Source organism: Protopterus annectens, chromosome 12.part0 (assembly GCF_019279795.1).
Source record: "Protopterus annectens isolate FY-2018-M chromosome 12.part0, PAN1.0, whole genome shotgun sequence".
NCBI classification, from domain to species: domain Eukaryota; kingdom Metazoa; phylum Chordata; order Ceratodontiformes; family Protopteridae; genus Protopterus; species Protopterus annectens.
This window is the reverse complement of record NC_056746.1, coordinates 498,844,591-498,859,978: the sequence shown is the minus strand read 5'-3', so window position 1 is coordinate 498,859,978 and position 15,388 is coordinate 498,844,591. Positions and strand designations below refer to the sequence as shown.

The 15,388-nt window shown below is 38.7% G+C and overlaps 1 protein-coding gene across 3 annotated transcripts in view; it reads left to right on the top strand.

Moving 5' to 3' along the window:
• The window catches only part of OTOA (otoancorin), a 952,220-nt gene that overhangs the window by 303,273 nt on the left and 633,559 nt on the right, over nt 1-15,388 (top strand). For all 3 annotated transcript variants that reach the window (XM_044089617.1, XM_044089616.1, XM_044089618.1), the window contains exon 13: nt 7,645-7,860. In XM_044089617.1, coding sequence (XP_043945552.1) covers nt 7,645-7,860 — 216 coding nt within the window. The remainder of the gene's footprint in view (nt 1-7,644; nt 7,861-15,388) is intronic.

Sequence of the window (15,388 nt, the reverse complement as noted above, 5' to 3'; positions counted from 1 at the left end):
CTCCAGTGATAATTATTCATTTATTTATTTCCAGTTTAATTACTGGGGAGGTCCACTGGGTCCTGGGGATCCGTTTTCAGTGGAGGCCCAGGGAGAAAAGCTCCAAAAATACAAATACAAATTACAATTTAGAAAATATGAAAAAATATAAGTGATACATTGAGGTGACCAGTTTGTACAATAGAAACATTCATTATTACAAAATAGTCAAATACAACTTCACTAAGGTTATTCTAAAAAGGTTATACAATTATAAAGCTGTTCTTATAGAGTAATTTGAGAAAATGCATTATATAAGTAATTTGAGAAAATTATATAAGCACATAGAGAAGAGAGTTAAGAAAATCTGTTTACAGTATTTACACAAGGGGGTTCAAAGATAAATAATTGTAGGACATTTTGAGGGCAAGGGTACATTCCATGTGGGATATCAATGTGTTCCTGAATAATTTTTAAGTGGGATAGACTATTATGTGACCATCCCTAATGAATACCCTGTTAATCAAAATAATATATAAATGCCCAAATAAATAAATGGAAGACTGATGTCTGGATTCACTAAAGAATAATGTTAAAAAGAACTAGGAGTGACCACCACATCTAATTTTAAACATGAAACTTATAGTGACTATACAGTTATTGAAAACCAATAGCATAATACGCTGTACAGCCAAGAGGCAAATTAAGATGAAGCTATTCATTTGTACACCCTGCAGAACCTCATGTGAAATAGTATATAAAATATATACACATGCAAAGGAGGACTTGCAGGGAAAATTACATCAGATTTGTTGACAAATTATGAGAGAGATGTATTAAGTTGGTAATTAAATGGGGCAGTATATAGAATAAACAGGAAGCCTGAAGGTATGTGTTGTGTGTGTGTGTGTGTGTGTGTGTGTATATATATATATATATATATATATATATATATATATATATATATATATATATATATATATATATATATATTTATATATGGGTCTACTTCATTTTAATGAAAGTACATCTAACTGAATTTTACTTACCTGAGCTGAATCCACCGAAGATCCATTTCAATGAATGAATGGACTGCCAAATTCCTTTCTCTGTGAAAGGAAACACTTTCCCACTATGGTGCACTGTGCCCTCTCTTCCATGTAGTGTGATCTGGGACTTGGTATATTTAAGTAGGGGGGATGTGGGGGCAAAGCCCCCCACTTTGGTGGGCTTACTTTTCCTCATTTTGGTGGGTAACCATGGTAGCCAAGTGGTTCCTTGCACAGGGAAATGTATTTGGCAGTCCGTTCATTCATTGTAATGGAGCTTTGGTGGATTCAGCTTGGGTAAGTAAAATTAATTTAAATGTACTTTCGTTTAAACGAAGTAGACCCATAGATAGATATATATATATATATATATATATATATATATATATATATATATATATATATATATATATATATATATATGTGTGTGTGTGTGTGTGTGTGTGCATGTATAGATACACACACACACACACACACACACACACACCATGCACACAGAAATATAGATAGATATAGATAATACACTCTGCAGGAAAAAGAGAGTATTAAAGTGCCATATGGAATAATTGCATCATTGGGATCAGGTTGGAGGGAGTCAGGAAAGAAGAACAAGTGGAAGGAAAAAACATAATGGACATCTAGAATGAGGAAACCTTAGGTGCAAGTTAGGCATGAATTTTCTTAAAAATAGAGTGGTGGGGCACTGGAATGGCAGTAACCTACAAAAGAAAGTGAAGGAGTGAAAGTTATAAGCAGGACTCAGGGGAGCAGTACATAAGTAGAGACAGTGTAAGTGAAAGGAATGCAAAGTACAGCTATAAATGGATGGGTCACTAATCTTACTTCACTTGAAAATTCATATGTCTGACTGTATTACCATTATCACTATGCATTTACTTCATATTTAGCTGCCTTGTATGATTCCTTATTCCTGAATACTTAGTGTGATGCTTCATATGATTATGGATTTTATCACAGTCAACAAATAAAAACAGTAAAATAAGTAAACCATGGTACTTAATCAACATCAGTTGTGGTCCAAGAAGAGCTAGAAATATTCAATTGTTTCTGGACTGAAAACTTGCATGAGACTGCTTTTACTACAAAATATTGCACTTTGGCTGACTTCCTTCCTTAGACGGATAATCAACTATCTGTGCCCCAGCTGATCTGGGTTTAACTAGAGGGCATAGAGCTTTAAAACAATGAGACCACAATAAAGATTTTCATAGCATATGGTGTGTAATTCTTCCTGTGTATTCAGTCCAGCATTAAAGCTCATGAGTTCATGACCACACTTATTGGGTTAATTATGAAGCTTCTTGATGTGACATGTTAGAGAGTACTGAAATATTTACCAGGACTAAAGAAACACATTTGCATGCAAGCATTTCTTTATCAAGAGCTATATAATCATAATTCTCAATGAAAATATGATCCAGCTACACCCTCTTGTGTTGTCTGTGCGTCAAGAAACTTTAGTTGAAAGCTAGAAGCTGAAGATCTAGAAATCTGATTTATTCATCACTACAACTGGATTAACTGGACAGCCTGAAAATGTTCAATATACAACATTCCTATATTCTGCTGGGAAAGTTCTAAAGATATTTAACTCTTTCACTTTTCATAGAGAAATAAGACAAAATATCAACACTTAAAGGAAAAAAAAGGATGTACTGTCAGAGTAGAAAGAATGTGTCATTGATTAGACATTTGTTCTTTACAAGAGTACAATGTTCTTCACAGACCATAGATGCTTATGCTACTAAACTAAAAATAGAGACAAAGGATGGAAATTGTGTGAGCTGCTTAATTATGTATAAGAAAGAAAATAATTTGTGGTATAATACTTAATGAAAGAAGTGCTGAATATTAACAAAAATAGATCGGACCTTAGCAAAATCTATGTATATGTGTAAAACATATGAAGTTGTTAGTACACATTTAAAAATAACTGTTTGAAATATGTATAAAACAAAATTAGAGTCAACTTATAACTGTTACATGAGAAATAAATGAAGTATGTTTGCTGAAATAATGGGTCTGAAAAAAAAAACTGTGTGAGGATCCAAAATGGAAACCAGAGTGGTTGGATTTTTTCAGTTAAAGCTCGCTGTAGGCTGAGATATAAACATTACAGCAACTGTCCTGCACTTAATCGGTTTTGTGAAATCAGTGGAAAAAAATACATTTTTAAGCCATGCATTGGATAAACAAGTGTCTTCAAAAGAAGTTACATGCTCTTGAACAGAAATATAAAAATGAACTAATTACTGGTATTACTGAAATGAAAAGGAGAAAAAATAATAATGCAGTGAAAATTGAAATGCTTCTGAGGCTTCTGAATCAGTGAAATGAAAGTGCTAGCTAGATTGCGGGAAAGATGCTGTAAATTAATGGTCCATTGTCATCATTTAAACTAGATAAGGGTGCACTGTTTAATATTCTATCAGAAAATACTTTTAAACAATTGGGGTTAGCAAATATTCAAGAGTCATGGGTTCGTTATTAAACTTTTCTGCCCACCAGGTCATACCATCAGGTCAAACACTGCTGACACAAACACAAAGCTTAGAAATACTTCTGATGTGTTAATTAGTATGCTTGTGGGAAGCTATAAATTTTAAAAAGAATTCACAGTATAAAAGCAAATACTACACACATGTTTGAAATCGTTCACACAGTCACAGAGATATCTCTGATAGTGTTCAAAGCATTAACAATGACTAATCTATAAGATTATGCTGATTTATTTACTGCTAAGAAGTTTTCCTGAAGACTATCATGTACAAAAAAAATCTGATGTAGTGCCAGGGATACATGCTTCCAAAAAATTACTCTAAGCAATCAGAATTAAAGCTGAATATAAACTGAAGAAAATGGACAGTTTAAGTGTTATTAAGAAGTAATTATAAGCAAATGAATGGGTGAATATTTTTTTTTGTGGTTAGAGAAGGCATTTGCATGAGTTTTATTAAGGAAGATTTGCATAACTGATCAAAACAGAGCATTAACTACTGCTTACAGTTGAAGAAGTCGTGTCAGGCATGCATCAGTGAAGATGTATATTAGTCTCACAACCTCAGCTCTAGCCATCTTCATCAATGGCAGTGCAGAGATCTCAGAACACCTTAGTGACTTCAGCTGCAGTGATAGACCGCAGCTATCCAGATCATGCTGGTATTTATTCATGACAGAAGGAACTGTACACAAGGTTAAAGAGCTCCTCAGAGTGCTCTTGTCACATCTTGGTGGTCTCTCTAGTAGTAGTCAGTATTGCCCTGTGAGGTCTGGATGAAGTCTTTTCCTCTCATTATGAGATGGAAAATGGTTTTCCAGAAAATGTCAACCATCATCATGTATTGAGGTCAAGAGGTTGTCTTTGTCCATGGACTCTTCATATTCTTAACATGTCCTCTTACCTTTCACTTTAACTATTTTTGTCACTTTGTTCTTCTTGTCCTCTTGGTATCTTTCAGCTGAATCAGGAGAACCTGAATCGGATCTTGCTGAAAATACCATCTTTTTTCAAGAGCTTGTCTTACCACTAGTGCCCCTCAGGGGACCCCAGAGTTACCACCACAGTACACATTGACTATCCATTGATCACATCTCCCTTCTATCATGTCAGCAGTTGAGGCTTTGAAATAGTCCATTTGGACTCAATGTCCCCAGTGTAATTCAGAACTCAGACAAAGTATTCTCGAACGTAGAAGTTGATATCATCTCACACAGAAGCTTGATGTTGCCAAGAAACACTGACTGCTCATTTGGATCTATTTCTATACAACTGACAATCCATTCAAGTGAATCCAGTTCATTGCTAAGCAATTATCAGTTAATATCTCTGATGTTTCCTTCGACTAACTGTTAGGAACATGAACCTATAGGTCTGATGCCAGAATCATAAATCTAAGTATTGAACATCGACCAAATTCACTCTGTTGCTAGCTATACTTATGAAAATCTTTGTCTTCTAACATTGTATTCACATTGAATAGTCAATAGCTTGCAAAGAAATACAATAACACTTCACCGCTCAGGTTTAGGTTTGCAGATAGAAGGAGTATTTCCAGCAGCTTCTGAATGAAGAAAACCCCACAGAAGCTGTAGTGCCCCAGAAACAGCCTATGATGATAGAAGAAGATGAACCCACCAGAGAAGTAAGAATAGCACTAAGGAAAATGAAGTCAGTGAAAGCAGCAGGATCAGGTGAGGTCACAGCAGATATGATAAAAACAGTGGGTGAGATAGGGGAGAAATGGCTCCTGAGGGTACTCATAGCAGTGTGGAGAGAAAAGTATATCCCAGATGACTGGAGAGCAAACATACTCATGCCAGTGTACAAGAGCAAAGGGGACATCCACAACTGTGGGCAGTACAGAGGTATTAAACTCCTATCACATTGCATGAAAGTTCTGGAGAGGGTGATTGATAAATGGGATATGCAGAGTAGTAGAATGTAAGATGGGAGATGAGCAGTCTGGGTTCAGAACAGGATGCAGCACAACTGACCCAATGTTTACAGTGAGACAGATAGTTCAGAAGAAGCTAGAGATAAAAGAGTCCTACTGGGTATTCCTAGACTTGGAGAAAGCATATCACAATATCCCAAAAATGCTGATCTGGGCAGTACTGTGGTGGTTCAAAGTCCCAGAAACATCTGTAGAATAGTGCAGGCTATGTACAAGGACCCAATGACTCAAGTGCAAACAGTGTTCGGTCTCACAGAGGGGTTTCCAGTGTGAGTGTGTGTACATCAGGTTCAGCTCTGAGCCCACTGCTGCTCATACTGGTGATGAACTACATTAGAAAACAGGTTGGAGGGTACAGATCAACAAAGGGAAGATAATGGTACAGGTAAATAGCTTCAAATACCTGGGAGGAGTGGTTGAGGAGAAGGGAAGTCTGAATGAAGAGGTCAAAGCTAGAATCAGAAGGGCTGCAACCAAATGGCATAGAGTGTCAGGTGTAGTCTATGACAGAAGAATGCCAAACAAGCTGAAAAGTAAGGTGTGCAAGACAGTGGTGTGACCAGTACTACTGTATGGTACAGAAACCTGGGCAGTAAAGGCAGAGCAGATGAGGAAGTTAGAGGTGATGGAAATTAAGTGTCTGAGAAAGGTGGTAGGATGCACACTGTGGGACAGACGAAGAAATGAGGACATAAGAGCAAAAGCCAAAGGAGCTCCAATTGTAGAAAAGATCAAAGAGAACAGGTTGTGGTGGGTCAGACACGTGCAGAAAAGCAGAAGACAATCTGGTGAAGAAGATTTGGGACAGACAGGAAGAAGGTAAGAAGAAATGAGGATGTCCAGCAAAGAGGGGGATTGATTGTGTTAAAAGATCTACGGCAGTCAGACATGAGTGTTGAAGAAGGCAGGAATGTGGCACTGAATTGAGAAAGATGGTGACAGTTAACATGAAACCCTAACCCCTTGTAGAAAATGGAAAAAAGGGGGCTGATGATGATGATTACTTAGGTTTAGATCTTGGATGCTAATCCTCCCAACAAGATATTTCCAGGTATCTCTGTCATTCCTCCTTCATGTGAACATTCACATCTCTCATTAGAATGGCAGTGTCTGTGGAAAGCATTGTCTCAAGCATCTTATCCATCTTATCTCATGTCTGAATAATCTGTTTAGATATTTGATGCATTAGGTACAAACAGCTGTCAAAGTTTTCTTCTGTGTGACTGACAGCCACATTGACAAACCTGTGTAATCCACCCAAACAATCTCCAGTTACCTCTGAGTAGGGGAATCATGTTATCTAGACACTTGCCCAAGGTTTCTCATGAAAGGCAACTCTAGAATAGGAGACAGATTAACCTTGTTCAAAATGTAATTCTGACATTGATCCATGACATTTCATCAAAGATCAGACTTGTGGGTATACAGCTCCTCAAAGGTAAGCCCTACATAAAGCTAAGTGTTTTGTTTTTTCAGAAGGGCTGCATTCTACTTTATTCTCATGTGAGAAGCCTGGGCATCCTTACCCTATTCTTTATTATACATATAAACGCTAAGGATGCACTGACTTGAGGATAGGACCTCATTTTCTACGACTTATTTTCTTGAGAAACTGATCCATCAATGAACCGTGATGTTCACTCCAGATCAAATGCTGTGCATAGAAATAAATCTGACAATGTCTAGCCAGTTCTTTTCATCCTTCTACAGAGGTTCAACCACCTTCCCTACGAATGAGGTGATGTTCTGAGCACCTAAAGCAGATTCCATAACCAGTGTTGAAAATGCACAAATTCATCCTGCTTCTGCCTGCCAGCCAAGTAGCTGTGAACTTTCACATTTCACTGCTTGGGTGGTGAGCCCACAGAGTGGCTCCATGTAGCTATCTGGGTCAATGCTTGGCCTTGTCACATGACTGTCTTGCCTTGATCTGCAAGTAGCTACCCATGTACATCACTTCCACTGTAGCCCTGCAGTGCAGGTTAATATTTCTCATTTACTAATGCTTGTTTCCTCAATGTAGTGTATTGTTATTCCAGTCTTGTCTTTAATGTTATACAAGTTTACATCATTTTTTTATTCAGTAACTAAATTCTATAACAACAATCAATACGTGTTAAATATATTCATTTTTCTATTAGTTAAAATCTCAGCTACTGGAAGTTGTAATTAAAAATCAGAGCCTGAATGAAAGCCTGCGCTACCTGTCTGATGCTGTGGTAACCCTCACCTTTAGCCAGCTGGAATCCTTATCACCTTATGCAGTACTGACAGCTGTTTCTGAGCTTCAGAAAGTGTCTGGTTGGTCAAAAAGCCAAATTATGATTCTTGCTGATAAGTACTACAGAAATGCTGAGGTAAGTTTAGGCTTTTCTTTGCAATATATGACATAATTAAGACTTAAATTATGCAATATGTCCTAGGCAGATATGCAACATGTAATTGCATGAAAATAAAATAGTCCTACATCTATTGGCTTTCATATGATTGTTCTTTAAAAAAGAGGTTGTTGCTTACAGAAAACTATGAAATATTTTGACATAAATATATTTTTGACATTCATAGTTTTAATCCTTGTATTTATTAGTTTTGGTCCCATCACCCATTGCCTCGGGTCTAGCACTACTGAATACCTAACTGAGTTTAATGTAAAGTGACCCAAATATAATTAAGAATTGCCAATGAATATTTGCTGGTTAAATGTGTCAATGGGTGAAAAACATTAATGATACATAACTTCAAACTGCCTCTAACAAAGTGAAGTATCATTATTTTCCAAATACAAGAGGTATTAATAAAATAAAATAATTATGTATATACAGCTACAGGAGTTTGTAAAAGACCCATCTAGGAAAAAGGATATCAATATCATTGTAGTAGTTAATTGTAAACATAAATATGTTATGTATAAAGGAGTTCCTGGATATAGTTGTTATTTGATAACATGACTAAAGCTGATGGCAGGCAGGAACAGTGTCCAAATGTCTCTGAAAGGGTAGGTTTTAAGGTGGAAGATGGATAGACAAATCCTGTGAGATATGCTGGGTGGATGATGGGATGATGCCCATAGCCCTTCTGCCAGATTTCCTGAATGTGGTCCAAAGTAGCCTTCCTAGTTCACAAAAGGGACAAAAGAGCTGGTAAGAGTCTAAAGGAAGACATGTTAGGCAATGAAGAAGGTGATACTACAAAATGAGGCAGGTACTTCAAGGAATGAAGATACAATGAGCACAACAATGCAGCAGCATTGAGAAACTGACTGGGAAGTTAAAGAAGGATAAAAAGCATTTATTTTGTTATAGCTATGAAAGGAGAAGAAAAAGAAAATAAATTATCCTGCCACCTAGTAAAAGCATACTGGGTCAAAATGTAAAGGGACAAAGGAACAGCTGGAAGAGTTAGGGGAACTTTAACTTTCGGAAGCATGACAGAAGAGAAGGGAAAATGCTGAAAATATGTCTGTCACTGGGTGAATACAAGGGAAAGGGACATGATGGATTAACCAGGGTAGAGAAAAACATGGTAGGTGCTGTGGGTAACAGTGAGACTAGACTTGTACCATGTTTCTTGAAGCAGGAATGATTTCTGTAAACTGGTAAATGATGAGCACAGTGCATTTACGTGAGGGAAAAAATAACATATACCTATAAATTATGGCTCAGTCAGTCTCGTGCTTCTGCTTCAGAGAGACTAGTTATTTCAAAGTCAAGAACTACCATGGGTTAGACTAGGCCATTCTTATATAATGAAACATAACACTTCACAAAGCAGTTTGACACAGAAAATTAATGGGTGCTTGCACTGGTCTCATAATGGGATAAAACTCTGATTACAGTCCTGGCAGTCTGAGTTTCATTAGGGGCTTGGCAGACCATGCATAGAGGAAAGTTGTGTCGATTCTAGGGGAAGGGACAGTGATTGCCAGCTGGCTTGCACCACTACTGCAAAGATGAAATCTCAGCTGAAGAGAGGAAGAGCATCATAACATGAGGGAGTCAGTATGGCAAGGGTGTGGGTCTGGCTGCCTGGTGATGGTAACACTTCTTGGCATGTGTAGTGCAATAACATATAGGTGGACAAAAGAGTTTAAGCAGTCTTTCTGGTGAAATAAGCACTCACATCATCACTACAGAGGCGTTTAGCTTACAAATAATGTCCTTATAGCCAGGATACCAGTGAGGGTACAAACTCCCTAATTTCTACATCTATATCCTTCCCTCCTGATGGCTTTCACACCAGCAGATCTTATAGACCCCACCACTGGGAAAAAATGGTCTCATGTCTGGTAGGGAGGTGGCTTGATGGTCAGCTTGGAAGAGAGGTAAAAGATTTAAAAATGCTTTGGATATTAAGCACTTTGATATCAGCTGGACATACAATCATGCAAAAACTACCCCTGGGATTCATAGGTTCCATTATTTTGCTGTGCCTCTGTTGAGCAGTGACACTGCATGAAAGCTCCATGAAAGAATAAGACTATTCTTTCACAGAGAGGGTCATGCCCATTCAGCACAGCAGTGCACCTTGCATATTCATGAAGGAACGCTGCTGTATAACCTGCACAGGTACAATACATGAACGAGTGCAGGGGTGTGTCCGAGCAATGCTCGCACAGTAAACATGCCCCCTGCACTCAGAAAGTGCTGTATGGCACTTAGAAAACAAAAACAGTATCCGTGGACACTGTTAGCATACCCCCCAACTGAATAGATATTTGCAGAATGTCCAAATATGTGCCTCATATGTCAGATGTGTCCCTCCTGCTGTCCTGGCAAAGAGCTGAGGGTGGAAGTCATTAAATAATGACAAACATTTTAGTCTAAGACTCCACATCCTACAAGTAAGTCATGCTAATGCAAAACCTATTACTCATCAACTTCCTAAGTTTGTAAGAGCAATATTTAAAATATGTCCCGCTTTGCCCCCCCCCCCATCATGTTAGGCTTTGTCCATATTTTATGCTCTTGTAAGAGGTGGAGAATTATTACTGTTAGCTATGTGCATATCCCTAAACTAAGAAAATTAAACAAATATTTTTTTCTCATCCCCACTAAAGTTTAAATGTAGCTGAGTAGGTGTGTGGATCACGCAGCTGTGCATAGCATAGCTTAAACATCCGAAGGAGCTAAATAGAAATATACAGCCAAAATAGCCAAAGTGAAATAATGTAGTGGTTAGAGCTTTATCTGAGCATGCAGTCGTTCATGGTTCAAGCCCCAATGCAGTCCATTCAGTTTTATATGTGAAAACAGCACTAAAATTATCTTTTTTTATAAATATGCAGTGAATAATATATATTTGTTAACCAGAGTAGTATAGCAGGTCCAAATGTGAGTTGTCAGTGTAGTACAGATGTGAAACCAAAAAAGGTCCCCTGCACGGAAGTAATTGCACGGCTCAATACAACATGTACAAACCAAAAACAAGAGCCAGCAACTGTGAGCTGTGCTTGGAATTTATTGAAAAACAAGAAATAACAGACCGGTTTTGGCTATGGATTTAACATAGCCTTCATCAGTGTTAAAATTGCATAACATCTTGTGATCCTTATATACAGATTCAAAAAATCGATCAAAAATTCTGATTGGTGAGCTCATAAATATTCATTCAGACCAGGGTGTGAATCCCCCATATAGGATAGCCACAAAATAATATAATGTAATGAAAGCACATAGGGGGATGTTATGGAAGGTAAACATGCATATCGTAAAATGTCATTAAGAAGGAATCAACCCCACAATCCATAAACTGAAAGCTGAACAATGCTAAACAGTCCTCAGCTATGCTGAGCCAATGTAAGCATTGCTTAAATTTGAATGCTTAGCAATAATTAGTGTAGCTAAGTGGATTTGCGCACTGATAAGCAGTGCTTAGCATCTACCCCTTTAAGCAATGCTTATCTGTGCTAAGCAGGTTTGCCCATCACATACCTTAGCTCAGCATATTCAAAATTGTCCAATCATGGCAAAGGGTGGAAACTTAGCCCTGTTTAAATCTCACAGGTGGGAATACAGCCCATAACCAGTTGCAGCTTATCACTGCAGGCACTATGGCTGGTGTTTGTGAGGGTGTGTGCTTTCAGGTGCAGCGCTGGGGCATTCAGGAGTCCAGGGTCATGGTTGGACTCCTAGTAAAAGACCATGAAGAGAGACTGCAGCAGAACCAGTACCAGGGCTCCCAATACAAAGTAGAGGCCTGGGACCATCTCACACATGATCTCACCAGTGCCACTGCCATCCCTTGGACTGGTGAACAGGTCCAGCACCATTTTGCTGACCTGAAGTGTAGGAAGAGGGGGTTCTTGGTCCAGTGGGTCCAAGATGCACAGGCTGGGAATGTCCCAGACATGTGTAAGTATCAGTATCAATTAGTGTTTGCCAAAGTCCAGCCTGTGTATGCAATGGATAGGTATGCATAAATGTTTCTCTATCTCCTGTACAGCTGCAGATGATAGGGCCATGAACTTGGATGCCCACTCCAGCAGGCTGCTAAGGCTGCATTGCAATGCTGGTGAGTACAAATCTAGCTTATAGTATTCAGGGCAAATAAACTGAAATGAGTAGAATGTCGCCTGTCAGTATTTAAAAATGAGTATCGTTTGTACTGAATAAATGAGACATTAGCAGAGTAATAGTGACGTACAGGGTATATATCAATAAAAGTGTCAGTACCTGTCAATAAAATGCAAAACCCCAGACTTGTTGTGTTTACTTTTTTATGTGGTCATATGAATCTAAATTTGTACAGGTTCTAGACAGCAACTATACCTCTGAAAGCATTAGCTAATCAAGGCTCAGCTGACAAAGATTGTGGAGTTGTAAAACAGGAGATTAACTATATGAAATGTTCCATGCACCAAAATCTGATACCTGAATAGTAATGTTGTGTTAACCAGTGTTTCCCGGATTGTGCTATGTCAAAGCATGAATACACTTTTATTTATTTTTATTTTATTTTACATTTGTTGACTGGGCTAGTCCAGCTGGATATATGTCCATTTTCAGCAGAGGCCCAGGGAGAAAGGCTTCTCGAAAACACAGTAAAATTTATATAAAAATAACAATATTTAACAGATACAGGTACAATACAAAATTAAGCAATTTTATACATGATAGATTTTACAGATGTGGGTACATTAAATATATAAGCAAATATTTTCACTTAAGAACATGTCTGCTTACAGAATCATATGACTTTAACATTTGTTAGTTATAGGTAGGTAATGTTGAAGACATTTTAGGGGTATTGATGAAGACATTTTAATAATTTATAAGGCCCGTTATCTTTATGGTTTTCAATAGCCAATTAGTATATACAGTTAATGAAACAGGTGTCTTTGTGAAAAAAGAATGTGTAGTTAGTCTGGGTTCACACAGAGACATAACCAATAGGATTTAAGGTAGGTTTTCAGCTTGCTTTTAAATTGTGTTAGTGAGGAAAGGGAGGTCAGGTCACTGGGGAGAGAGTTCCAGGTTTTACCCACTGTATTAGAGAACAAAGTTTCACCAGCCATATTGTTGGTTTTACCTATTTGTACTAATATTTTATTAGATGAGCGTAGGGTTTTAAGGTTGTTGTAGGGGGTGATAAGGTTGGTAAGAACTGGAGTGTTAGTAGGCTTACACAGGATTTTGTAGGCAACTGTTAATTGTTTAAATAGAAGTAAATTTGGCAACTCAAGCCATCCTAGTTGTTCATAATTAGTACAGTGATGGGTTCTGAATTTAGAGCCTGTTGCAAATCTAGCAATATTATTGTAGGAGACAGCTAGTTTGTTCAAGTTGTTTTTTGAGAGGTTAGTATATATAGAGGAGGTGTAGAGGAGGGTGGAGATTAAGTAGGTCTGGGCAATAGTAGCCCTTGCTAGTGGGGTGAGAAAGGATTTGATTCTATAGAGGGATATTGATTCTATACACAGTGTAAGAACTATCTGCCATGCATGAGTGTCAGAATTGCAAGGTCAGATTGTGCAACCAAGAGAGTATTAGGCAGAAAACAGTCAAACAAGAGATAGCAGTTACTCAGTCACTCATTCTGATGAAACACAAACTTGTATTTTTTTGCACAAACAGGCACGGTTCAAATCCCGGGAGTGATAGTAAGATGTGTGCATAATTTCACCCAGAAATATGTAAATATGTGTAGAAACAGTCAGGTAGTGTTAACAGAAATTTCCTCCACAGGTCCGCCAGGTAAGAGAAGGTATAAATGAACTGTAAGAAGTCTGTAATTATACACTATGTACAACACTCACTGTCCAACCCGAAGGCTGCAAATGACAGCAAGATAAATGAAGTAGTCTCCTCCAAGAAATGTCCCTCAAGTGTCACACTGTCACAGCTAGTGATCCCTGCCGCTAACACCCAGGGTGACTGATAGAAATCAAGGTGGAGTATGGCAGTAGCACACACGTGCGCATAAACACACACACACACACACACACACACACACACACACACACACACACACACACACACACACACACACACACACACACGCACACACACACACAGTATGAGTGCACATATGTAAACTTGACTATGTGTAAGAAAAGGTATAAATGAGCTGTAAAAAGGCTGTAATTATACACTGTGTACAAACATACCACTGCCCAACCCAAGGCCATAGGTCGATGGAAATTGAGGTAATACCTGGAGAGTAATGAGTAGAGCAATGATCATTAAAGTTGTGAGCAATTGAAGCCTATTTAGTTGTTAACTGACATCTCTCTCTCTCCCCCACCCTATCTGCACCAATAATCTAAACACATAAATCAACGGGTATGTTTTTCACCGAACCTACTTTTGGGACATGTGTCCTATTTTTCTACAAATATTTAAACGTTTGATTATTAATGTTCCCTGTTGAAATACTATCATTGGTGGCCTGTTGCTATCAATGTAACCTGCGTGCTGTTATAATACACTGTGGTTCCTTATATGCATGTGTTCTGTTTGCTGTGCGACTGTTTCAAATCTGTTGTTTTGGGTTAATGGGAACACCCATACATACTCTTATAACTAATCTTGGAATGTGTTATTCATGAGTAACCAACATATGTTGTAAAAACTCAACACCATAGCACATCTGGGAAGGCCAAACCCAGCCTGTCCCACCTCAACTGGCCATGGCACCAGGCCCCAGCATGTCTGGGACCCAACCCAGGACCTCCTTGTCTGCTGGTCCTGCACCACTTCTGGGTAGAACTGCCTCAGAGGATGGAGCCTGTCCCCCCCCGGGAGCAGGAGTGGACATGACACCGCCACCCATAGTCAGGTCCAGGGATTGGTGCATATCAAGCTTCAAAAGGAGTTTGGAGATCAGCTACACCAGCTTGAGGATCATATGGCACATCTTGAGGGTCAGCCTGCCCCTCCTGCTCGGCCCCACAGCACAGCCACCTTTGGGGCCGTGAAGGTGCAGTGGTGACTGCCCATGAGTGGGGACCTCAGTCCAACTGTATCCATTTGGGGGCTCGTGGGTGTCTGATTTCTAACCACCATCCCTGTCCAAGGTGTTTACCCCCCACATGTCTCATATACAGCCCTGTCTGCTGTCTTGTCTGTCATCTGTCTTCCTAACCAACTTACCCCCCCAATATTCCTACTATCCTTCCCCAACATCCCACTCTCACCTTAAAAAAAATAGGCAATCTGTTCCCAAAAAAAAAAGTCTCTCCATACATAGCTGTCCATTTCACACACGTGTCCACTGGACACATGTAATCTGGTCTAATTGGCTTAACTACACATTACTGTTGACCCTTCTCAGGGGTTTGAGTGTCCAAATTCTCCTCCAAATTCTGTACAAATGCACAGCTGTTGCTGGATCAGAAAAGGACAGCTACGAACCTTCTCTATACCCTTCCTGCACATCCCTAGCTAT